A 26,271-nucleotide genomic window follows, 5' to 3' on the forward strand; every position below is an offset into this window, starting at 1 on the left:
ATATATATATATACATACATCGATGACCCCTAAATAGTCATTTCGGTGTTCACAATATATATATATGATATATTGTGTCATATATATTAGGGGTGAGGGTGGTGTGAATACAATCGTAGCAACGGCGGAAGTCCTTCAAGCATCCTTCAAAGAAAAACAGTATTCATAATGAAAAAGTTTCCGAAAAATAATGTCTTCGCCTACCGTAAATCCAAGACCGATACACATCTGGTCACTGTACATCGGCTGTGTGTCCGAATATAGCAATGACGTCGGTCCTATCACTTGATTCCTGATAGATAAAAAAAGAAAGTCGGCTACGATTTTCAATGGGCAGACCATGTTAATTCATGTCAGTTCTGTGGAAACATATTCGCGAAGCATGTACCTTAAAAATCGGCCGACCGCAGTCTTGGAAAGGAGTGAAAATATGCGGGAGGCATACTCAGTGAATTTTGCCAATGATACCTTGGCCTCATAGTGGGTATTTTCCATAGTGCAGCTGTCATAGGGAATCGTTTTTTATGCCATGAAGCTTTTTTAAAGACATCTTTTTCTTGTTTCTTCTTTCTGTAGATGACGGCAAGCAGTCAAGAGTGGTCGTCAACGTAGTTTTTAAAGAAAGTGTTGTTGACAAAAATTGGTAATCTTTCGAATGAGTTACCGCCCAAGGCCGGAATTGTTCGTTTCACGGGCAGTTTTCAGCTCGTTTGTGCGAACCATGTCCCCAAAACTCGTCAATATAGCAGAATCTTAAAGCAATTATACCGACCGTATCGAAGGTATCGTGGTTAAGTCCTCTCGGGGATACATAGACAGACTACCGGAAGAAAAATCGTCCGTATATAAAAGCAATATAGTTCATGTGGACTCGATCTAGCTACGATATTTTGGTTTGATTGTTTTCCGTGCTAGCACCCTTAGCTTAGACACTCGAACTCGAGTAAAAGACTAATCGAGCACAATCCCTCGAAAGATTTTTAAGGAAAACGCTAGTTGTGAGTAGACAACCGTAGGAAACTGACAGCTTTTGCATATTTAATTTTCCTCGAACAAATGTAGCAGGTACCTTTGCAGGCCTACAGTGGTGATTACATGATTTGCTGTTGTGTAATGTTTAATGGCCTGAAAACTTGAAAGCATGTAGGCCTAACATCAATGTTTAATTAAATCATGTACAAGCACTGCAGGACAGTCGGTTTAGCCGTTTTCTGTATGCTATGAAATTTCGACCTCCGGAACAACCCTGTTTTGTGTGTGCAATTTTCGTCAGATATACATGTACAGTTTTCTGTAAGTTAATAAACATACCGAAAACCTGGAGTGCCGACCTGATGCGGACCTAAGCACGGCTGACGTGTAGTAGGTCCTGTCTAAAGACTGGAACATACTGAATACGAAGTGATAGTTTTTGAGCGGTTTGTGAAACGTTTGCTGTTAAGGTTTAAGTTAGACCTGTACTTCGAAACCGTTTCGGTCACATCAGAAGCATAATGTAAGACAAATCAAAGACAAAATAATTAAATAGTTATTTAGAATCGACACTCGGTCGACTCCGTGATAATCGAAATACGACCACATCGTAACAAACATTGCGTTTCTTTAAATTTTATCTAAAAATACGGGATTTTTTGGAAGCATAGAGAACTACCGATGAGAATATATCGCGCAATCAGCAAATGACCTGCCTTAGACGGATCTGAGGTTAAGTTTACGTTTACGTTCCTATTACATGAGTGATGCTACGAAGTCAAGCAGGTACTTCGTTAAATTTCAAAATTATCAAAGGTGAACATCATCGTTTCATTCAGTGGACTCCTCAGGCATCCCTTGAAGTAATCTGGAATTTGCGGTATTAAATGGATGAGCTTGTTAGGGGAAAAGCAATGCATACGAGTCAATACATAGAAAAAGAGCACCAGAAATTAAGACGTTTATGTGTGCGGCGACGATTCCAAGCTGTTCACGGACATCGAAGGTCAAAGATTCATCAGCACGTGTTCGAATGTTTTCAAACGATCGATCTAAAGTACACGGGAAGAGTGAACATGTTAAATTGTCGACGATAGAAAACTGGTACTAGCTAGATAGCGTACTTAATTTGGCGCAATTCACAACTGAACTCGAAACGATAAAGAACTACATTAAGTTAAGACAAAACATTAAGTTCGAAAAAATCGAATTAATCTTATTATTTGAGCAAAAATATAATAAAAATCAGAATTAGAATATATAAGAATACATTAAAAAAATCCTAAAATATTACCGTTTCAATTGGCTACCTGATAGCAGCTCAGTGTTTAGAATAAGCGCATTGAATTGGCGCAACTTCATTTGAATGCGCTAAAGTCTACATAAAAACACCTACAAATTTAGAAAATAGTTACCTCAAAATACATAGCCTATTTTACGTGAAGGCAGAAAACTAACTCTTGATTAGGAACCTTAATGTATATACCAATTGAATAAGCACCCTACTTAAGTATATTATATTCTTATGAATGAATGAAAAAAGAACGAAGTACTTCTTGATGGTTGGTAAATATCGATCATTAATATATTTCTTCATTAAACTATACCTATTGCACAGTGTATATGTTGGCAAGGATGAACCGACGACTCCTGGCTTCCTCAACTTCACAGCCTTGATCAATAAATACCCAGTGACACCATAAGCGTCCGCAACCTTGTCCATTCTTGACCGGCATTAGTTTAACGACAAGTGACGTCGTACAATATTACTAAGTATCTATTAGTCAATGCGTAGGCTGCTAACACTGATCTAGACCATACATCTCAACTTCGACGCATCACTTATTCGCACGAAGCCTTCATAAATAGCGAGCCATCGTTCGAAAGGCGTCACTGGTTCGGCTCCCGCCAACGACATTATAACAATAAATTGAAGTCAGCCACACGCTGTGTATTCGTTCGTCATGGTATTGCGGCGTTAAACTGGCTGATCACTGAACCGTCATGGGATGGCCTCCTGACGATAGATTTGCGTACTAAACTTAAGAACACATCGTGAGGTAGAAACAGGGCTGGAATGGACTTATGGGGTTTGTTCGGTGCCTAAAAAGGTGTGATGTTTGGCTTAGGATGTACCCGGAAAACTGACATTATTGCAGTTCGGTTACGCCTCGCCCTGTACATCATCGACGCTTACCATACGAAGCAAGCTCAAGTACTCACTCGGCTGAACTACACATTTTGCAATCTCCAGTTTAATCCATAACAAACAGAAGCAACACACTGCAATATTTTTATACAAATACTTGACGCCTACTTAAAATGAGAAACGTAACCAGTCTAAAATTTCGGTTCCTAAAAGCGGCTCTACTGCGTTAAACGTTACTGCGTCGCTGCCTCACTAGAACTCTGCCAACCCCACCACTTACCTTTGTAAATTGGGTACATTAGGTATGAATGCAGTAGCTTGATCTATTTTCTGGACCAGTATCATGTATGTCTTGGGTCGAATATACCTATTAATCGTTGATTTATCGTTGAATATATAAGTAATGGGGAACACGTAAAAAGTGTAATGACGTTTCATAATTCACTGTTCATTTGAGTTGTCGTTTCTATTTACATTGTGGGCAGATACCGTGAAAAGAAAAAAAACAGTTTCGTTGAAACTATCCCTGTAAGCCAAAGTTGGCGCTCCTAAACCTGTTCCAATTTTCTAATGTAAATACTCCGATCAATAAGACTACACGGTGACACAGCCGATGCTCTTGACGCACTTGGGACTCTTCCATAGATATAAATGCTCGTATCGTAACACTTACGGACGGGTAGGCTTTCCTTACCAAATTTCTAGTCTAAACCAGTACCGTATGAAAGATCAGTTGACAGTCCATGTGATTCTATATTTTGTGCTAACTATCACCTACAACTTATAATTACAAATGAAATAGACTTCTATATTGGGATTCTCCAAATTTCAACTTGTTTTCCAACAATATATACTCAACGGTATGTGGGAATGCGTCAACATCAAATTGATTAATCAGCTCGTGATTAGACAATCACGTACAAAAGGTGGCCACCAAAATCGAACGTAACTCATTACGCGACAACATGTTATCCATATAATCCGTGGATACCTTAAGTTGAATTAATAGGCACTGACCAGTTTATACGATGTGCTCATTACACGCGGTAATTCCGATGTGCGCGATACTTCTGATCTAATCATGGCGGTTACGTATAGCGCCCTTAGAGGATAATATTGTCCTCCTGTTTGAAGAAATTGATAAAGTCGCCAGACGCACTACAAATAAGTAAACACTCTGCTTTAGATTCGAAACGCATCTTCGAATCTAGGCAACACCAGCCGAACTTATTTGTCCTGTTTTTATAAATCCACAAAGTCTACCTCCACTTCTTACGTTCTGATTAAGCAGAAATTAAGCACGATTTGCTGTCAGATTTTGCGTCACCTACGCTCATTTTCGCGGATTTTCGTACAATCTATCAACTTGTGCTGCGTACTGCACCCCTACTAACCCTGCTGGTTCTCGTTGTTCTCAGTTAAATCATATTTCAATCCAGTACAAGTAAGGGGACCACTTTAGTGCGGCGGATGTTGCAGTTTCTACAAACAGAAGTGGAAATTTACATTTATTAACAACGTTTTTCTCATATAAATGAATCATTTGTATATAATTGCAATCGTGTCACGTGGCAAAATGTTGCTATATATTTAATAAACTTTTTCTAGAAAGTTCTATTTTATCACGTAGCACAGGCGTACGGGTTGACGAACGCTGTGTGTATATACAAGAAGCCAAGGCCATGTTCGGCGCCGTCTTAGGCCCTTCCAAACAGGTATACGCGACGTATATATACTACTCGAAGTCTACACAATCTGCAGAGCGGGAAGTCAATGCTAAGACCACGCAATCTCTAACATTTTCTGCACGGATAGCACCTTATCAGCAAGCTTGTTTTTTTTCGCACCCATCTCAGCCTCGTAAGCAGCGATCCTTTCCCATTGATCGAACGTCACGTGTCGAACACCTAGGAGACCACAGAAATTACATTCTGCATAGTTCTTAAGGAACCTATATAACACGACAAATATTTCCAATGATATTTCATCAATAATCATCTCGAATATTTTATATATTCAAATTATTGCTAAAGCTGTAAGAGTCGGCGCGGTTTAATTGGGATCTGCATTGGGTCACGGCCTTGTGGCGACTAGGGCCGGTAAGTTACTATACTTGAAAAACACGCGTTAACTCAGTTCTTAACACGGATAATGCGATTGTCTACATAACCCTTGACTTTTCTCTACCGAAACAAAGACAGACAACTGCATTTTAAGAGGCTTTCGGCTTTGGTCAGTCAATGACCGTAACAAACCATGGTACCTTTGTAGGATATATAATAACCTTGACCTCAGATTATTTGCCACAAATACCAGCAGGGAGCAGGTTTTGTATATCGGCCTAAATCATCCGCTCCACTCAATAAGGGACAGCTGTCGAAATAAGAGTGACACTCAAATATCAAAAGTGGCTATCTTACAAATGATTAATAGATTTAATCTCGTATGCTAAATAGCAGTTACGTAGAAGGAACTGCAGATGCTGTCTTCTCGCAGGCAGAAAATCCGTACGTAAAATCGTTTGACTTGTTTCATACATCAGCGTTAATAAGCTGTGCGGCCATCAGACAACTAACAGTTAGACCGTAGTGAATGGTCAAACGTAAAGCGCACACCATTACCGGCCAAGAATCTCAGTTAGACGTATTTGGCCCTAAGACAATGACTAGCAGGACTAAGGATTTAAAAAAATCTGTCTCGAGTGGGTAAAAGCCAAACCCAAAGAATAGAGTGAAATGAAATTATTGAAAATTCTTCATGAGCAATTTATGTATGATTCCGATAGATTCGACCTGCCAGGCCAAGCTGTCTAGTCTCCCCAAAGATCCTAGAAACCTACTTCCGAAACATTTTAAGCTTGAGAAATTCGATCTTGGTCGAATTGCCACACCTCGCCTTGATTATCAAGGAACACCAAATAGATGACAGTACTAACACGAGGTATCCGGAGCCGGTAAACGATATCTTCCAAATTCTTCCATGACAACGTTAGGAAAGCGAATGTCCAAGGAACATATAAAAATCCAACTGCCCTAGCCTTTAATTAGACTTACGTGTTCAACGAGTGCATAACTGAGGTTAGGATCCATGATCGTTATTTCTAAAAGGAAAAAAGAATCCACGGACTCGAGGCCTTAGAAAAGAATTGCCAAAGAAAGATGTGTCTCTAAACTTCTGCGAAGTATCCTCATAGAGCGGTTAACTCTATTCCTGGACTACCGGCTTTGCCAAACGAACAGCATAGATTTCGTGCTGGTAGATCAATAACAGCCGTAAATTGTAGTAAATAAAATAGACGCGGAACCAAGTCGTTCCAATCAAAAGTCATATTCGATGCGAAAGTTCAAGGTAGCTTTCTCCTTGAGCTCGAGGACCACCATATTGATAAGGCAGCTAAAATATTGTATGTCGACGACCCCATTATGTACTGCACAAGCGGACCCTACCTGCGACAGTCACCTAATTAATTAATTAACTAAGGTAATAAAGCTCAGAAAAGCTTGCTGGCAAAGGTTCGCTTTTTTTGAATGGAACGACCCTCAAAATCATGAATTCGTTTACGTGCCTCGGTTTGGTATCAACGGCAACAGGGAGATGTTTTGCTGAAAGTCAAAAAGGCAATGGTTGCTGTTGTTGCAATCAAAAATCCACAAAAAAAATATTCATCGAAACAGCATGTAAATTATTTAGTTTGAAACTTGTACCGACTGCCATGTACGAGATTCCTTTTCTTTGGAAAAGACTAAGCATTCGAAATCTACCTATTTTAGACGGAAGAAAGCTGGCATCTTTGAAGCTACTGCTAAGCCTGTATGCAACAACTGGCCACCGTCTAATATGCTTATTAAAGCGACCCTCGAACGTTGACCAAAGGTGTGCAAAAGCCCTTCAACCTTATGGAAGCATACGATACATTTATACAGACTCAAATGAACTAAATCCTGAATCCCTATTAATCTCACCTAAAATTTACACCATCCCGAAACAAGTAAGCAGAAATAATCGCTATAAAATGATACGACTCGCAGTGCAGGCCTCTCATCGTATTACTTGCCAAACGTAAAAGTGCCACTATTCCAATCAAGTTATATCCACACATTTTATAACGCTTTTTGTTCTGGATAGCGTAGCATAATTACACTAGTTAACAACCTTGCAAACATTAACACTCAGCTAGTTCATACACAATCATATTTTATGTTGTATATTTGTAGCTTTTGATATATATTGTATATTTAAACAAACCATGTGTGTTTCACTTTGAAAAAATTAAGGGACAAGCACACTCGACTGCCTCTAAACTATGTATGACGTTATCGACGTTTGCTCATCTATAGATGCTCCATCAGGTGACGAAAGCCGAGGCGAAATACTCTATGTTTTTATAATTTATGTACGTGCGACAAACAGTTGAAGGTCACATTTGATGGGAAACGTAATTTTGTTACGTTTATGTGCGAAAGACACCATACATAACATCGAATTGGTAGCTGTCACTAACACGAAATGCCGCAAACACATCGACCATACACACCTTTTTTTTTGAGGATATCGTTAACAATGAAATTTCTCCCGGGTTTCGAGACAGTACCGTCGATCGCTCCTTTATTGATGTCGCTAAGCAGATTTGAGCCTGTCTCGAAGCTGCTGTTCATTGTTGATACGATGACTCCAATAGGACCCGTTTTCACCCAACCGCTGCAATAGACGCCTAAGAACGTACAATTGAAGATTGTAATGCACACGCGCATAATTCGATGAAATAAAGTTCAGTTCGAATGAAAAACCTCTGGTCGAAGGAGACGACACCAACGACTTACTCTACACAGGCTGTATGAATAAAGAAGGTTATTATTTTCCAAATACATATCACTTTCTGTAAATGTAAGCTTGTGGTAAACGCCTATTGACGCACCTGGTAGTCCAGTGACTCTTCCAGCTTCGTTCGCGATAATACCCTTTCGTCCGTCGAATGGGATTGCGTCATCTGGACAACTACTAGAGTAGCCGACACTCTTGAGGACGAGTCCTGTAGGTAGTATCTCTTCCATGCCGGTCGGAACAGCTATACGACCACCGTCTTCTAGTTTATTTATGGATAACAAGATTGAGCCGACGCAACCTTCTGCTCGAAGATCTTCTATGAACTCCAACGGCGAACGGAAAAATTTCAACTCGCAGACCTAATTTTTTTAATAATATTAATTATCCGCCGAATAAGTACCGTGTAATATTATGTCTTCGTATTAATAAAAGCGCTTAATACGGGCTTTAATGGTGCAAAAAGTGGATGCTAATTCGATTCCGGATTTGTTTAATGGAAATTTCTTTGTTTAGTTTAATGGCATTAGCTTGCCACAATTAAAGGGCTGATGCGGACGCGTTCATCTATCGATCTATCGCTATATCTAACTGCCAATTTCTTGTAGATCCCTTCGTAGTTATGGAGTTACCCCTTTATGTCGCACAAGCAACAAAACCTAAGCCTGCAGTAAAAATAGCAATGATAAAAAGTATGCATATGAAAGGCACTGTCTAAATCTTACTGAGAATTCCTAACAAGTTGAACAAAGTTTAGCGTCGCACCTTTGTCTTGGGGCACCCATCGAGACTACTCGTACGCTGTTCATTGAGTGTTTTTAACATCAATTCAGTCAGTCGTTTTCGGGGCCTTTCTAGTTCTGTGAATTGTCAGTAGAGTATAATATAACTTACGTTAGTTAACCTTATCAATCTTAATCTTAAATAAAATGCATCAAGGTAGACTCCGTTTAGAAACTCTAAATGCCAAATCTAAAATGCGATAAAATGAATTATGCGAACGACTGCGATAACGGCAGTTATTCAATAAAGTATAGAGAAAATCTCTTTAGTTGAACTTTCATTCCAATTCAGCTGCTTCATCCTCTCACGGTCTAGATCGATGTTTGATCCTATAGCTTTTCCCTACCTGATTTTCCTGTGCTCACTAAAGCTTTGTACATACACACTCGAAGGCTTTACATTTGAAATCTATCGGAAAAACGTACTCGACGTATCAATGCCTTTAAAGTCCTCTCTGTGTAGATATGGTAACGTTTGCGGTAGCTTGATCAACTCGCGGAATTCCTTGATTGTGAAGGCCACCTAGGCATATAAAGAAAACAGAAAAAAGTTATTTCGACATCTTTCGACAACTTACATAAATCAATTGATTTCAACATAAACCTGAACATCATTGGACATACATGAAGTAGTCCTCTCCATTGAAATGTGCTTGAACCTTTTAAGAGGGCCTGTTTCTTTCTCAAACCCTGCTTAATAATTTAGATCACGCTCATAGAGTCCTTTGTGTTTCAATATTGAGATCCAAAACAATTTAAATTATTAAAATTAAAGATTCGTCTAAAAAAACAGACTTTTTTTTTACATAGACATACTCTTTCTCAATGCAAGCTGCACATAACTTGTCAAGGTGAAAATAAGTTTTAACCAATATACTTCAATCGAACAACAATAGCCTTCTTATTTTCGACACCTTTCCAGCAACACACAACTCAATATAAATTCATAAAGTTATGTTTGGAAAAATTATGCAATGGTCGTGACTATTTTACCTGCATGGGACCGCGACGTCCGATTAGAGTGACCCGTTTAACTCGACTGTGGCTCAGTGCTTCCAATGCCTCTTCCGTGATATCCGTTGCCTACAAAAGATCCACCGGATTCCATAACGCAACATGCAAGCTCATACTATTCGTATACAGTGAAATTCATAAGTAAATTTAGAAATGATCAAATTTCTTATCGAGAACATATAAAGGAAAAAATTACCTTTTGAACTTTTTTAGTTTCAAAATAGTCAAAATACAAAAATCTAACAGCTGTTTATTTCATTTCGACGCTAAGGCATACGGGATGATTTTAAAGCCTGTGTTAATATTGCACGTTTTTTTTTTTCTCGTGGTCTATAGGACTCTCTTTAATTTTAATAGGCTAATTGCTCGATTATTTGTGCATGCCACTGCGGAAGCTTATATTACCCAATGGTAAAGTAATATCTGCATATGGTAAGAAAAAAATGGTCAAGAGTTTCCTTATATTAGTACAACTCTTGAAGCACTAATAAAATCACAACCCCGTAACGCCCATATTTTCTTCAGGGTTCCAACTTTCTTCTAGATCCTGCAAAATGTTCCAAGTAGTTCTACACTTCGTCCCTTATACAACGTTAGATATTCATCGCCCTGGATTACAGCAAAATACAATAACCTCAAGTAAAACTTCAAGTTTGTTTAAATAAAAAAATTGGCCACTATAGGCTAAACACTTTTTCACTTTCACGCTCTCGTTATTAGTACTTTTATTTTACGCATAAATATAGCGCACAAAAAGTTAAGCTGATAGGCCAAAAAAGTTACGACTAGCACGATCTGCTGTTATAAAACCGTACGCTATAATCTACTTGTCGCTTCTGTTAATCTGAATGTCGAGCACACTCCTCAAAAATTAGATATCTAAGCAGACTGCGATAAATGCGATCGATGCAAGATAAATTGTATATTGAAAAATATCTATTGGATCTCCTCCGTTACGGTAAAACCGCGTCAGCTAGCAACTCACTCACGGTGAGAGAAGTTTAGAGACCATGCATTGCTTATTCAATCCACTCTGCTGAAAACACATAATGAAAATCTCGTACTATAAATCAATGTAAACATTTTATGATAAATAACTTGCTATAAAAAAGGAAATGGCAGCAAAAGACATTGACATATTTTTGTACTAGAAATGGCTTTCATAAAACTTTATTTACAGATTTTTGCTCAGAAAGAATATATAAGAATTTCAGTTGTTTTGAGCTTAATTTATCTTGGCCATAATATACATACTAACCAAAGGGAGCAGGAGTTCGTGTGCTCCCCTATTGACAGGCTTCATCGTACTGTTGGCAAGCCTTCAGCTGTCAAAGAGTTCTAAAAGACATCCTTGTTTTGACATTACTTGATTAGAAAGTCGAAATACGCACCTTAATTTTGTCGAGGGGTGAAAGCAGGATTCGAGCAATGTCTAAAGCGACATTTCCATGTCCGATGACAACACAGTGTTCCGTTTCGAGACTTATATCCTAAAAATATTATAGGTTAAAAGCAATCACAATTTTTGTTCATTGGCATCGACTGGTTAAGTTGTTAAAGTTAAATTAAGCCGAATCGAATAGTTAGATAAGGTGACCTTGAATTCAGATAGTTATGCGTAACGACTGTGACTGTACTATTACAATTATATGTAATTCTTACTGTGCTCGTTATTCTAGAAGGATGTCCGTTATACCAGTTAACCAGTTGCCTTGCCGATATAACATTTTTTAACTTTTCACCAGGTACATTTAGTTGGCGTTCGTTGTCGGCGCCGTACGTCTGGAATATATTAAGAGGCATTTAGCTTAATGACCATTTTTGCGTCGTCCGCAGATGTTATGACCTGTTACGGCACAAACTAGAAATACTGACCGTATTGTGTTAACGACGCATGTTTATAACATAAGTCATTACCAACACTAAATTGTAAATAGGCATTAAACCCTGCCACGACTAACCCTATTAATAAAAAAAAGATGACCTAGTGACCAATTAGTGATTATTACATTTGATAAATTTATGAAAACCACTGATGACGACATATGTATGGGTGACAAAAATGTGCTATTTTGTATTGAGCAAAAACCTACCTAACCAAGCTTACCAAAACTACGGCGTGGTACGCTTCCCGAAATTCTCGCAAACCAACGTCGGCGCCCAGTTTTACGTTGCCGAAATAGTTACATCGGGGGTTTTTAGCCACTTGCGTGAACGTGTTGATACAGTTCTTAACCTCAGGGTGATCGGGCGCTACTCCATATCGAACCAGGCCGAACGGAACAGGAAGACTTTCGTAGATGTCCACCACTGTATTAGGAGACTGAACAAGATGAAGTAACAAGTAGTTGAGCGTTGTTAGCGCGCCTTGTCTCGGTACGTTATTACCGACAGGGATCAACAAAGCTATTATCAATGCTGCCTATAATTTGATTGTCACTCGTAAAGCAAAATCATTTCCCGCTGCAGGTGACCGCAAACAGGATCGTTCTCTAACATATAATTTCAACTCGGTTTTTAACTAATCAAATCCGTAAAAACGTAGGTTGTCAGCCACATTTTTTTTCTTTTTATACAGTTTTTCGTGATCTTTGTGACACACCGAAAATCATTCATTGATATTCCAAAGAGCATTGCTGCATACAACTAGAGGCAAGTAAGCTGCATGTACAAAAATTGTGGTACATAACATTGGGAGAGCACCTGAATACCGACATTTTTCGGATCAAACTAACCTTTAGAATATGTTGAGCCGTGTAAAAACCTGCTGCACCTGCTCCAATGACGCAAACTTTAATGTTTGCTTGCGTTGTGATGGACTTAGCTAGACTTTGTTGATGATTGCTCGAAGATATGGACAATGCAATTGCGGCTTGAGATGGCATCACCACGAGGGAAGGGCCCTTATGATAACCCCCGAAGGTACCACCGACACTTCGGACTACAAAACTCCTTCGGAATAACATGGTTCCACGCTGTAAACAATTATTGACCTGGTCTGGTGGTCCACGCTGCGCCTACACTTAACAAACTGAAATATCAGTCGAGAAATAGTTAACTTTATCCACTTGGGTTGTTTTTCTTTATGAATATATTCGGTAGGGCTTGATTGACAAGAGATCCAACCACTAATCGCTTCAGTATCGCCGATTTTTAATAACTCAAATTTACATTAGTGATATATTAACGATTAGTTCACAACGTGCCCAGACGATCACTGCCGACTTCAACAATGTCCGCGCGGAAAAGTTTAAACTTTCTGATAAAAAGAAAAACACCTTTCTAGCAAGACACCATTTGATAATAGCACGTGTGATACGTTAGTAGAACTAATGATATGTTATTATACGGCTTCTCTCTTGTAGCTACAAGTTCCTACAACAACAACATTTGTCATCAATATTAACAAAACAAAGAAATAGTGCAAATTGGAAGTCTTTTAACACTTTTTACCAAATGGCTCCTTGATACGTCTCCAGACTGTTTTTACCGAAGGGCAAGGCAGGTGTTACCAAAAGCAAATTATTGTATTTGCCACTTATAGCCATATGTTTTGGCTGGGTACAGCTGATAACAAGTTTAAGTTCCCGCCGCCGTACATCAAATAATTGCCTCTTCAGTACTTATGTGTAGTACCATTGTAGAATGCAACTGCACTACAATCACCCGACTGATCTGCTTGATTTACCTTGCCGCTGGTTGAAAATTCGCGAAAGATTCGAATGTGAAAGATACTTTCTTCGTCGTCAAAGGGGCAACGCGAGTAGGTGCCCCTGTTAAAGTTCCTTGATTGCAGTGACACCGCATTCCATGTCACCGTGTAAAACGTGCGTTAGAAAACTAAGACTTGGCCTAGGAAAGGCTAACTATCGTCTATCTAACAGGCATCTAGGTCGTGTTATCTCCTGAAGGGTGACGACTAGCGCAGGCTAGTTACGGACAACCTACGTCTATTGCGATTCGAACGCGCCCGTAATAACAGCAGCCTCAACAACGATACTAACAAACTTACTCTTATTTATTATTCAAATTCTTACAGCTATCTAAAATGTGAAACTTGTCCCGCTCCGACGGAGCTTTTCTCTGATAATTCTAAACTTATTAAAAAATGAGCACTGGCACAACGAGAGGGAAATGTTGTAAAGATAAGACGATTTCAAATTTGCCGCGCGCAGCACCTGCCTGTGCCAGCTCGTGATGGCTCAACGGTATCAATGGTGCTGCAGTAGTAAGACTTTTGTCTATTAAACTCAAGGAAACGCGGGGATTTGGATTTAAAATTGAGAATAAATACAATTAATTTCGTGCTGGAAAGAATCAGTCATCAGAAGTAATGTTCAACTGCAGTATTGGGCGTACAACTTGAGATATTTGCGACTTCTCAATGGCACTTCCCGCGCGAACGGAGACCGGTGAAGACAACAAGCCACTGCTCAAGAACGCACGGTCGAATAATGCACTTCAATGTACTGGCGTGCACTACGTATACCAGGTAGAAATTCATTGTTTTGCGTAGCATTTTTAATTACCAAGTAACAACTGCTAAATTAAATGTTTTATTAGTCTTAATAAAATACATTGGGTTTTTCCATCTAATATCTGTATTTCATACCATTTTCGTTCATTTGAATCAACCACACGTTTCTGTATTTCACCTTTATTCAGTACGCATGTTGTATACGCATATTTTTGATCTGTACAATTGGTTTCTGTGGTGGAATGACAGCCCTAACATTACAAGAAATCAGACATACATAGCCCGTCGTATTAGAACAGATATAAACGGCACGGCAAAATCATGCACCTTTCTTCACTAGTCCTTCAACTATAATCGCCATCAGTCCTCTCAGAAGCATTACCCTCACCCGGCGTTAGCTGCCGCGCATGTCTTATCAGCAACAGCACTGCTGGTCTGGCAAAACAACAAACGATCAGCGTCATCGATTCTTATTTAATCGCTGTTTGCCCCCAGGTTCGTTTTGAAATTTGGCGCCATGCGATGTAAACACTGCCATCTTTGAATTTCAAGTAAGGGGTACTGCAGCTCCCGCGACCAACGGACGACTCAGTTGTTGTTTGAACAGCCATTGTACTGTTAGATCTGCACATTGGGTCCTCTGCGTGGTGGTGCTGCTGCTGGTGTTATATTGCTGAACGTCGTGCAGACATATCGGCAGTGTGTGACCGTCACGGCAACAGCCAGCATAAGCGGGACGGAGTGCGCTCGAGCAGTGTCGGCACAGGCTAGTAGCATCATCGCGACAAGTAATAACTGTAGGCTGTTTTATCGTAAGAACCAATAATAATAGTTCAGCATCTGCAGCTAGTCTTTCTTCCGTACCATCGTTGTGGAGCGTGCGTGCGTGTACGTGCATTTGTGTTGAAGTGATGCAAAAAACCAACTATAGATAACGCTATTATTATTACTACCGTTGTTGTTGTTGTCGTCGTTGTTATTATTATTATTCAGGACCGTTCGGCGACGTACTGGTGCAACGTTGGCGCTCGCCGCCCAGCAACTGCTTGCTATCGGTAGGTGCTCTGTTTTATGAGAGTATAGCTGGTGTCGTTTCTGCTGATCAGACGATCTGGGCCGAACACGTAAGTCTGAGCAGATCAAAGAGAAGGGACTGCATCTTTCCTCTCGTATCGAAGAGATTCATATATATATATATATCCATCTCTACATATATATATATATATGTAGAGATGGATACGCGTATCAAATGTGTTTTCAGTAAACGATTAGTCGAGCTAACAGTGAGGGCGGAAGTTCCATTCACTGGTGGAGTTTTTGTTTCGATACATTTCCAGTAGGCAGAATTACGTAGCCAATAGGTTTGCTTTGTCTTTCCGTTGGGAATGTACTATTTTCAATGTGAACTCGATGACTGGGAAATGCACGCTACTCTTACGCCAATTTCGTTTCTATTCCCCGATTACGCGTTGCCATCTGATATTCAATTGTATTTGTGGTTCGGTTTGTTCGCAGAGTAGCTAAATGGCAGGGGCGCACTACAAATGCGATTAAACAGCAGCAGTAGCATAGACTCGAGGCTCGCTCGGGCTGCCTGTTGTTTCTGCGTGTAGGACTACATTAGTTCAGGGGAATAGACAACAGAAAAACGGAGATCAAAGAGGTGTTTCTAAGACTGCGGCAAAACCGTGTGTTTTTCATCATGTACGCGTCTTGAAAAATTGTGTAAAACAATACTACGTATATATGTTTGGATATGTTTTTGCAATGTTCTAGTGCACCTGCATATACATGCATGTGTGCATAAATAGTAAGGAGTACGTTATTGGTTGTACTAGTGGGTTTTTGCGGCCTTGAGAGTCCATTTTGAGTTACTAGTTATAATAATGATAATTATAATAACAAAATAAAGAATAATCGTAGTTGATTGGTGGCTGCTGTTATGACTTAGATATAAAAGAATTAAACGCCATTGCTATGAAGTATTACTTCAACAGTTGCATTGACTTTTTTGGTGACTTAGCGTACGTAGCCAGGTTAGATACGAGGGAAGTAGATAGCAATAATGCCCCTTTGGACAACCAAAGTTGGAATAAAGAGCTAGGTGCCACAGCCGGCTTTCATTACCATGATATGGCCAAATGAGGTCTCGCATATTCGTTTGATATAGATATTATTACACCTATGACAATATTTTTATATACTCGATATGCCATAAACATGATGATGCCTGAAAACTTTATCCATAGTTTTCTCAATCCTCGCCTATCCTTACCTTCTGATCCGCAGGCATGACTTAATTTCTGAGGATATGGTGTATTTGCATCGCCCAGGCTCTTTCCTATAATAAATGTGTCGTGATGCACATCATAGCTCCATATGTACGAAATGGAAATTGTTAGTCTTACTTCAGATCTGGTCAGGCATTAAGTTCGGCTACATGTCCCTGTCAAGGACAACATAGAATGTAGAAGCTACAAGAGCGAATCTAACAGTAAAAAGCCTTAGTATAAGGGCATCATACGAGGATTGGGTAGAATTGGTGATTTCGCATAATTTTGAAAAACAACATTGAAATTCGGGAAGCCCTAATATGGGAAGCGTTCGTTCAGTTATTACATATATCATTCCTTTCTGTATTTTCGTGTACAAGAGCAGGTGATTGTTACATGTTCTGTTGTCTTGCAGACATGCTGGTAAGTCTAGTTGTTGCAGCTATATGCCAAGCCGTCGTAGTTTCCTCCTCTTGCTTTCCGGCAGCGTCGTCTATAATAGCAGTAGCGACTGGTGACATTCTGTGCTTTCCTATGCGGCTCGCGGACCTCCAGCTCGACATAGCTCCCAGCAACGTTTGATTCTCGCTTCGTCCCATTATCAGCTAGCTGCTCCTGCTGCTGCTTAACAAGTAACATGAACTAGCCAATCAATGGGCCAACAAGCGTCCGAACGGACTGAGGAACAAGTCAACAGTGAAGCCGTTTGGCTGTCCATCAGCCTGCTTGTCCGTTTGCGAATGAAATCTTTACGTCTCTGATAACAGTACTAGCATTTCTCGCTGCTACTTCAAGTTTGTGCTACTACGAGACAACTCTGAGTCATTACACCCTAAGTCCTGAAGGAAGTCGCAGTAATTGATGCCGTTTTGCCCACCTTTTGCGGCATCGTCGGCTCTCCTCTACTTCCAATGTATATATACATTGACATATATTATTTTCTAGAACTCATAGGTGTTGACGAGGTGTGAACGAGAAAAGGAGACGTTAGGCAAAAATCCTGAACAACCACCATCAGGAAGGTCACGAGCTGCGGTACTACTACTGCCCAGTCGTCGTCAATACAACTATTACCATCATCGGCAGTTTCAACTCTTATGTGATGGCGGCCGCTTACATTGCCCGTTAGCGCAAGCCAGTCAAGTAGTCATTTGTGGTCGCAAGCCGTCAACTGACGTTGAAAAAAGTGTACTGGCTCGGCCGAATCCGTAACAGCGCCTTAGCAAGCTAGTAATCTCTTAAGATAATAATCGACTATCGCGTAACCAAGCAAATAAATGCTGAACAACAAACGCTGGCCATTGCGTTCTGGTAGGTTCGCTCTGGATGGGCTGGCGGAAGAAGCTCACTTCTATCGGCAGGGATATAGCCAAACACAACGAGCATTAATACAACTGTAGCTGTTCCTATCATTCCTCCGTTATTATCCCATAGCTCTTGGTGGTAGCAGCACCGCCGCCATCGCTGCCGCAGTTGCTCCCGCGGTCGTCTGTAGGGTTGAGAGTCACGAAACGCGTTCCTGGAATTCTAATGGTTTCTAAATTTAGCTGGTGCAAGGGGAAGACGTTTGCGGGCGACATGTGATCTATTGGCGCGTTTGTGGGCATGGACATAGCCACGGGACTTGATTTAATGACGTTAATAGTGGCCAAATAGGCGGAGGTGACGATGACAGCAGCTCGGTGTTAGTGTGTGGTATGTCCAGATGGGCTAAAATCTAATCCGACGCGAGGCGCTAAAAAAGCTTGGTGGAAGCAGGATATAGGGAAAAAAAATTTAGAGGACGAACAGGGGATAGCGTGTACTAGATAGGATGGGTGTGAGGTTGAAACAGAAAACTGTAAAATTCGATATATGTAAGCGTGTACCATAGCAAGATAGAAAGAACCGTCGAGTTGTAGGTAGCGAAGACAACCATATAACTCTTTACCCTACTACCGGGTAGTGCCGTATACGCAGATGTGTTGCTAGTAAATAGCGAAATACATTCACGTATTTACAAGATGTGGACCAATGCGTTCGGGAGCTTGGGAGATTTGAAGGCATGTTTTTTTCAAGCGATCGAAGACGCTTCTCTTCGCTGGAGTTTCTTCGCATATCCGCTGTTTGTCTCGAAAGATAGTTGAAGAGAATAAGTAAAAGCTCCTAGTAAATCGATGAAGCATGAAGGAACACCACTGAAGTGGGACAGACGACGAAGTATTTGAATCATGGGTTCCGCAGAGCTTGTGACGTCTCGGAACAGTGAGTGAGGGGGAAGGATAAAAAAATGAGAGAAAGGAGCAAAGCCTGGCTTAATAACAGTGGCTTTGCTCCTGTATATCTGTGCGTTCCTAAAGCCGGCTCCACAGGTGGTGTCATTGCGCGCGCAGCTAACCACGTCGCTTCTGGCTCAGTAGGTGGCGAATCACAGGATGTTTGCTTTCGTTAGACTCTAAGTATCAAAGTAGACGATGTTTTTCCCTCTCTTATTTTCCATTTACTTTTGCTATTCTCTGTAGATATTTGGCAGGATGATGATCTAACACTGCTACATGTTCCTCAGAGATCCCTTTTTCGCCCTGCGAAGATTTCACTATGCATCGAATAGATCGGATGGCGGAAGTGGCAATCGGAATTAGAAGAGGAGTGAGAAGGAGCTAAATCAAGGGTCAGCCGATGAGACCAGCAAAAGAGGCTCCACCAGAATAAGGTTTACAGTGTTTCTTGCTGCTGAAATGGGGCAGCTAGCCTCGTGTCCATGGTGTTTCCCTTTTTAACTGGTGTTATTACTACCCAAGAACAACATAACATAGGCAAAGGATATAGTATACACTCGACCACCCAACACACATGTGCATAATTGATTCGCGGCCGGAGCCGGCAAGTTAGGTGGGTAGGAATTGCAGAAGATTACTAGGAATTAGCGGGCTTCTGGGCCATGACGATTACAGCGAGTACAACGAAGGTGAGCTCCGTCGAAACATCGGCTATCTATTGCAAGTATGCATAGGTTAGAAATATGGGTTGTGATGTCTGAGGCACTCCATCACGTCTTAATGGACACAAGTTTCAACGATAGCTTTTTGACGGTAAACTAAGAGGTACGAGTTTTTGAAGAAGACAAACTTTTACACTTAGTTGCCTTTTCATTATTATATCCATTGAACAGCGGGCGCTATTTTTCTGAGGCAGAAACGATTAGGTGGTACGCATAACTGAAAAGCCACTTAAGGCTTTCGTGGCCAAACATAGACCCGATACTATATATAACCCTTCACGACAACTTTTCTTCGTATCAATCGCTCTTTCGTAGGGTTCCAAGTTCCTGCGTTTCACCCCTCACCTGTAAGCTGGTTTCCACTTTGTTTTTTTTTGAGATGCATGTAACCCGTTCTATAACGCCATCTACTCTTACTTAGGTTACTCCGTACTTGAAGAAACTCACAAAGACATAACAGGGTGATCTACAGTAGGATAAAATCGAAATATTTACATATCGTAAGCATGCAATTTTTGCTTTTTTACGTTTTTCTGTAGCCCTCGCTTATCATTGTTTTCGACTGTTTCTGTAAATTTGCTGTGGGAGTTTCTCGTTCTATTGGGAAAGCTTTCTTTATAGAAATGCAGTTTTTAAGGTCACGACCCGTTGTTTTTAGAGCCCTAATATCCAACCAACGACAAACGTGTTAAGCACTCACATTTTACAACTCCAGCCTCTTTAGAACGAGAAGTACTCAATAAACGGCTGCTCGTTCATAGGGAACGGAGTTGAAAATAGCGCTAATGACTAGGCAGTCTCAGCAGAAACTCATAACAACTAGAAAAACACTACTTGTAGTTCATACGTTAGAAAGCGTAGCAGTTCGCTGCAGTGTTGCAAAGATCAGCTAGTGCAAGCCTAGCGCAAGTTGATAAACAGCAGCAGCTTGCAGGCGCCTAAGGTAGAGTGGCCACATGTCCTGCTTTCATAGTTGCACCAATATGCCACAAACGATCGTGTTCACGAAAACCTGCGGACGTTTTTGAAATAGCTTAGCGTCTTAGTATGATCCATTGCATCAGCAGCTTTGTCGGGTCTATAGAGCGACGTTCGACGTTGACGTCCATGGGGTGGCTTGCGGGCGGACGACGCCAAATTCTACGACTGCTACTCTAGTTTTTGCGGCGTTGCAGCTGCAATTTGGCGTATGTAGATGTGTGGTAATATGACCCTAATTCTGTCGATTTTGTATTGTGAGGACCGTCGTTTAGTCGTTTTCGAGCGAGCACACACTAGCCTGTTGGGCTCATATCCACTGGAGCTATAGTAGTAGCCATACTCGTAATAGAAATAATTGATGGGTCGAATTGGTACTGCTTTCGATGCGTCATTCCTGCCGCTGCCGTAGCCGCAACCACAGACAGAACCCACACTCACTTTCATTGCTACCGCAAAACCACGTTCCCTGTAAAAGTTTATAACTCGGTCGCGTTACACCGCAGGGCGGCCAAGTGCGCGTGTCCTGGTTGTGGCGCTTCGATAGAAGCGTACGAATTGCCAGTTAAAGGTTTCTGACGAAAAATGGCCGCCATCAACGGTGGAGCATGCATGATCACTGTAAGCAATATTTATCTGGAGAGTTTAGTTACAATAGGAGTAAGATCTGTTCTGAGTAAGATCACTACAGGATGGCGGGAGGCGTAGACGGCGCCGCTGTTACTGATGATTGTGGCTGTGATAAAGCAGACCATTATGGATTATAGGCCACCGAACACCGACAAACGCAACAAGAACAACAAAATGACAAGATGAGATGTAGCATGTCCTGTTTTGTGCCTGTTATTTTTTTTATACCGACAACGGCAGTTGTGACGTAGTCATCAATATCGCCAACGCCGTCAACTTTACCTAAAGCATTAATCCGGAGGTGTGAATGCTCAGTCAGACAAATATAACGCCACAATTCCACTAATCCGGTTGGGCATATTGGTTGCCGTAGTGTGACAATCGTGATATTATGGTACATCATAATCGAAATAGAAATTCTATACAGAGATCTGTGGTTTCTTATTTAACCTGGTGGAGTTCTGAGAGGCAGTTTGAAGTGTTATTGCTAGCTAGCCTCCAAGTTAAGCTCTATGTCCCCAGTTTTGCCAACAGAACGCTGCTTCGACTCATATAACACATTTATATAACATCAACGTCCATGTGACCGGCAACCTGCAGAAACAGCTTTTGCTCCTTGTGGTTTCTTACTAACAAAAACCTATATAAATATATTACGATCGCTTAACGCTCTGACGTGAGACATCATTATAATTGAGTTTGTCATCATGGCGCTGCTGTTGCCTATGCAAGGCATTTTCTCGGCAAGCCTACGTAGGTAAAGTTTTGCTAAGGAAAAAGGAATACTGTCTACAACGCTCCTAAAGCCTGTGTGATGATGACAATATTATTATTATTCGTATTATTGCATGACTAACCTAACTAAGCAGAATGAGATGAACTAGGCTAATAGGCATTGTTTGTGTGATTTCCGTACTAAGTCAGTGGTTTTTCGAAAACCTGTTTTTTATGAGATGACAGAATTTTCATGTTACGATACAGTGTCAGTGTACTAGTTTGTGTTATAGTTGCACACTTATGCGAATGTATTATATTAGAATACTGTGTGTGTACAGTCAAGTGAACTCAAATTAATTTACTTGTTTGAAGTTCATACATCCACAGACCTAAAAGTGGGTATAAGGCTATCATCTCTGCACTCTGATTATTTTATCTGTAGATGTTACATTGTTAGTTAGTGCAAGCTTATCGCAACGATCAAAGCTTTTGGTTAATATCGGACGCTGGTTGGGCTAAATCGTCGGCAATATTTTTGTGTGTTCAACCAAAAGGCTCCGTAATGTCCATGTAATTTTTGACATCAAATTGTATCATCAGTTTGTGCTGGATTCATTCTATGGATTTGAGAATCACACTATCTGCGTGCAAAGTGTTTCTAATCAAAAGCCTTGAATTTTTCTGTACGTGCAAATTTCAATTTCAGCCACTTCAGTTCTGAAAATTAATAACACTAGTTATAAAGAAAATAAGAGTTGCGGCAGAATTTAGTCGTCAGATGTTCGGAAATTGCTCCTCTTACTCAACAATGTTCACTTTGCTTTAAGTCATTTGGCAGATGCCCTCGATTTTCTGCAATTAATATGGCTTGTTGTACAATATCTAGATGTAAGTTTTCTGGCCCATCGATGGCAGCAATCTGCATGCAAAGGAACAGCACGCGCATGCGTAAAACCAACCGCTGCCTAGCTTCTGATTTCCTAATGTAGTAGTCTTGTGCATTTCCTAGATTCAGAGCCCATACATGCCAGTATGTCGGTTCGATTCGTATTTCGTAATTTTATAATAATTATGGGCGATGTGCCTCACCAGATTTACTCACTGTTGACTATATCTAAACAGCATCGGACCCAGATCCTATCAACTGAATCGTGATACAATTAATGTAGGACACCGACCGACTATTCGCCGGATGGTTTATCCTATTAGACCACTCTGTCTCGCTTCCTGTGCTTACTGTGTTTGTCTTATTACCGCTGTTAGACCGACATTATTACCAACTGACGTCCCCCCTTTTAGAAGTAAAGAAAGATACGCAAATTGATGACTTGCCGACGAATATTTACGGCCAAAAACCTCTACCTTCCTTGTATTTGGCAGCTTTAAGAGTTCTTCAGAGAATAAAAGGGTTTGTAGTCAATCATCAGGCTAGCCGAGTATGTGATAATGAACATGGCACTACGTACTGCCACGTTAATTTAGCCGATCGAGTAATGCGCGGTGAGGTACTCGGTTGTGTCGGCTGTTTGAATCGATGCGGGCAACAAAGATAGACCTGAGATTTTCCGGCTACCAGCAGATTCCAACCCTTCGTTATATAACTATTAATAGTAACTTTCATTATGTTGTCATTCGGCTTAGTTTTGTACTTCGATTCGTTTTTTCACACCGCTGGCCAAGTGCACGGATATCATTGAGTTTCGAACATCGAATATAGATTGACATCTAAAGATCAGCTTACGCTTAAAGTCTAGAGTAGCCCAATACCGACTTATTCGTGGTATTAAACGCCTAAATGATTTTCGATTTTCAGGGCCAGGAAGTGGTCACTTCTATAAAAATATTTTCGACGCCGCTACGTTTTTTGCCCAGTTGACTCAACAGCTAGTGAACCGGCCGGCGCATCGCCGACCCTATGCCCGTCCGCTGGCCCATACCTAACGTCGAGTTTGCACAGCGAAAGCCAGAAGAGCGAGCTGAACCGCATAAAAAATATAGGCAAGCAGCCGAATTGGCTGTTCTCGGTTCGGTAAGAACCACTCACTGTCTTCGAACCGTCAGCCATTAGTAGCAGCTTTTAATTTAAAGGACGGAGCAACTAAGAATGACAATAGAACAATAGAGTACCAATTCTCTTTCGGTTGTTGGTAGAAGCTCATTTCTTGAGCCCTTCCTCGAGTCTTTTAACACTGTCGTGTACTGTATCGTACCACTCGGGGGGTGAAGGATGTGAACCCACGCAACGTTTCAGCCTTCTTTCATCCGAGCTATTTGCTATAGTCGCAAAGTACAGTGATTTAGCTGGGACTATTGTTGGGCAAGCAGCGACCGATCCCGGGGCATCCCTCTCTCTTTTCGACAATGTGCTGAACGTCCTGACTGAAAAGGGGACTCTAATGGAATAAAGGCGATCCTAACGAGACGAAGGCTACTTTTGCAAAACTAAAGTGATGCTCACGAAACTTTAAGCAATAGCGTCGATTTCGGGACGGAGTAGCAGAATTATTAATAACTTGAGGCCTCTCTTAGTGAGCATTGCGTGATAGTATAGTATGATTCGTAATAGACAGCAGATGTGTGGATATTTTATGTCAACTGCGAACTATCACCGAAAAGCTACTGCTCACCGAAGATCAAGGGAGCGCTAGCTAACGACCAGGAGTTAATAGAAGTACCTGGAGAAACGAGCTCTGAGAACGTATTTGTTTGTATAGCCGCTACAGATAGGTACAAATTGACACCCGTTCTCTAAAAATAACCGGTAATTTCTTACAATTATTAAATCAATCTCGAGTAACCATTTTATTAGCGTTAACCTACCGTATCCAATTTGTGAATAATGAAATACACAAATCAACCGTGGGTACTTTTTTGCTATGTTATCCCCAAACGTCAACGATTTTACGATCCGATTTTCCAAATTGTCGTCTTTGTTTCTGTAAGAACAGGTGTCTGGCAGCAGCTGTGCACAGATATATGCATATCAAACTAATAGATGTAAAAGAGAAATGATCTGATACCAGATCACGTGAAGGAGAGACGCGTCGCGGTTGTTCCAGGTGGTAAAAGAGTAACGTGACAAACTGTGATCCGGCAACCCTAACAATTTCGTACCGTTGCAGTAGCTTTTACGACTACTGTGAAACATGTCTAGCGGTGGTGACACAGAGACTCCGGTAATTGGTGAGCAACAGGAACACGATGAGGAGTCGACGTATAAGCCCCCGGCACAGAAAACCCTTCAGGACATTGTGAGCGCCGATGCCGAGGATGAAAGCTTACTCAAGTACAAGCAGGCTCTGCTAGGCCAGGCCTTGTCGGGCGAGCAGATAGTGGTCGAACCAGACAACCCCAAAAATGTGAGTGTCGTCATTTATATAATCGGTGATGTTTTTAAACGCACTTTTTCTTTGGAAGTACTGTACAGATCAAGTGGGTTTACAACGAGGTAAAATAGTGAAGATTTTCATGCCTATCCCTAAGAAACATCTTCAAACATTTGACAAACTGAGTCATAGTTCGAATTTTGAAAAGTTGTCCGTTTGTATTATCAATTTGCATAATTCGTTATGATTTTACTGATTATCCAATATAGGTGATAGTGAAGAAGCTGGCTTTGGTTGTCGAAGGTCGACCCGACGTTGTGCTTGACCTAACGCAGGATCTTGCCGAAATCAAAAGAAGGACATTCACCGTTAAGGAAGGTATTCTCTACCAGATCCGAATCGAGTTTTTCGTCCAACGCGAAATCGTCACGGGACTAAAATACGTTCAGAGGATCACTCGGCTCGGGGCACCTTGTACGTCTTCCTCTCTTACTCATAAGACGAGATTTTTGACGATCTTGCTAACTCTTCAATGAGAGGAGATAGCTATTCACATTATTGACCGTCATAGATATGACGTGTACATAAATTTAACTTTTAGATTTTCGTTGATAATGAAGCTACCCTTGAGGATATTCCCATTCGGTCTTCACATTTAATTAATTACAAAGGAATACCAGGCTGCTGGTAATGCGGAAACAGATGGTCAGCCAGACTGTCTCGTATGACACATGACACAATTTCTCTTTAATTAAATTTACTTAGTCTCTTTTCTTGAACTGCTGACATCGCATGTTATTTCAGTGGAGAGAATGTCTCAAATGGTCGGGAGCTACGCACCAAAGCACGAGCTCCAATCGTTTACGACGCCCAAGGAAGAAATGCCTTCGGGGATGTTAGCACGAGGCAGTTACGTCGCGAAGTCGCTATTTACCGATGATGACCAGCACGAGCACCTCAAGTGGGAATGGAGTTTCGACATAAAGAAGGACTGGGAGGACTAAGCTCAGAAATGCCCGTTGAATGTCTTACAGTGAAAGTGACTTGTCTGACTGGTTCACTTGACAAATATGTCAGCAAGAATCACGCCTGCTACTTGCATACGCGCTAAAGAGGCCTATATATGTAGAAAAACACGAAGATAACAACAGC

At 41.0% G+C, this 26,271-nt stretch overlaps 2 protein-coding genes across 18 annotated transcripts; one reads left to right on the plus strand and one right to left on the minus strand.

The window, feature by feature from the left end:
* Window positions 1-2,525: 2,525 nt before the first annotated feature.
* On the minus strand, window positions 2,526-13,819 carry dare (NADPH:adrenodoxin oxidoreductase, mitochondrial). Of its 3 annotated transcripts, none has more exons than XM_022803972.2 (11): window positions 13,427-13,819; window positions 12,474-12,769; window positions 11,846-12,061; window positions 11,401-11,520; window positions 11,130-11,228; window positions 9,718-9,807; window positions 9,151-9,247; window positions 8,708-8,802; window positions 8,037-8,304; window positions 7,656-7,832; window positions 2,526-4,603 (listed from the first exon to the last, which is right to left on the minus strand). In XM_022803972.2, the coding sequence occupies exons 2-11, from the start codon at window positions 12,702-12,704 to the stop codon at window positions 4,545-4,547; spliced, it is 1,452 nt and encodes a 483-aa protein (XP_022659707.1). In that variant the 5' UTR covers window positions 12,705-12,769; window positions 13,427-13,819; the 3' UTR covers window positions 2,526-4,544. The 3 variants fall into 3 exon arrangements, with proteins under 3 accessions (XP_022659707.1, XP_022659704.1, XP_022659706.1); XM_022803969.2 differs by having other exon boundaries at window positions 2,526-5,028; window positions 13,427-13,813; XM_022803971.2 differs by lacking the exon at window positions 13,427-13,819 and adding an exon at window positions 13,192-13,375 and having other exon boundaries at window positions 2,526-5,028.
* Window positions 13,820-14,755: 936 nt separating this feature from the next.
* On the plus strand, window positions 14,756-26,265 carry RhoGDI (rho GDP-dissociation inhibitor). 15 transcript variants are annotated; one of them, XM_086986633.1, is made up of 6 exons: window positions 14,756-15,003; window positions 15,209-15,270; window positions 23,607-23,822; window positions 24,742-25,152; window positions 25,389-25,593; window positions 25,924-26,265. In XM_086986633.1, exons 4-6 carry the CDS (start codon window positions 24,940-24,942, stop codon window positions 26,121-26,123), a joined length of 618 nt encoding a protein of 205 aa, XP_086842759.1. In that variant the 5' UTR covers window positions 14,756-15,003; window positions 15,209-15,270; window positions 23,607-23,822; window positions 24,742-24,939; the 3' UTR covers window positions 26,124-26,265. The 15 variants fall into 15 exon arrangements, with proteins under 15 accessions (XP_086842759.1, XP_086842760.1, XP_022658406.1 ...); XM_086986634.1 differs by having other exon boundaries at window positions 14,756-14,981; XM_022802671.2 differs by having other exon boundaries at window positions 14,756-15,270.
* The last annotated feature ends 6 nt before the right edge of the window (window positions 26,266-26,271 follow it).

This window comes from Varroa destructor, unplaced genomic scaffold (assembly GCF_002443255.2).
Source record: "Varroa destructor unplaced genomic scaffold, Vdes_3.0 BEIS01000004.1, whole genome shotgun sequence".
NCBI lineage: Eukaryota > Metazoa > Arthropoda > Arachnida > Mesostigmata > Varroidae > Varroa > Varroa destructor.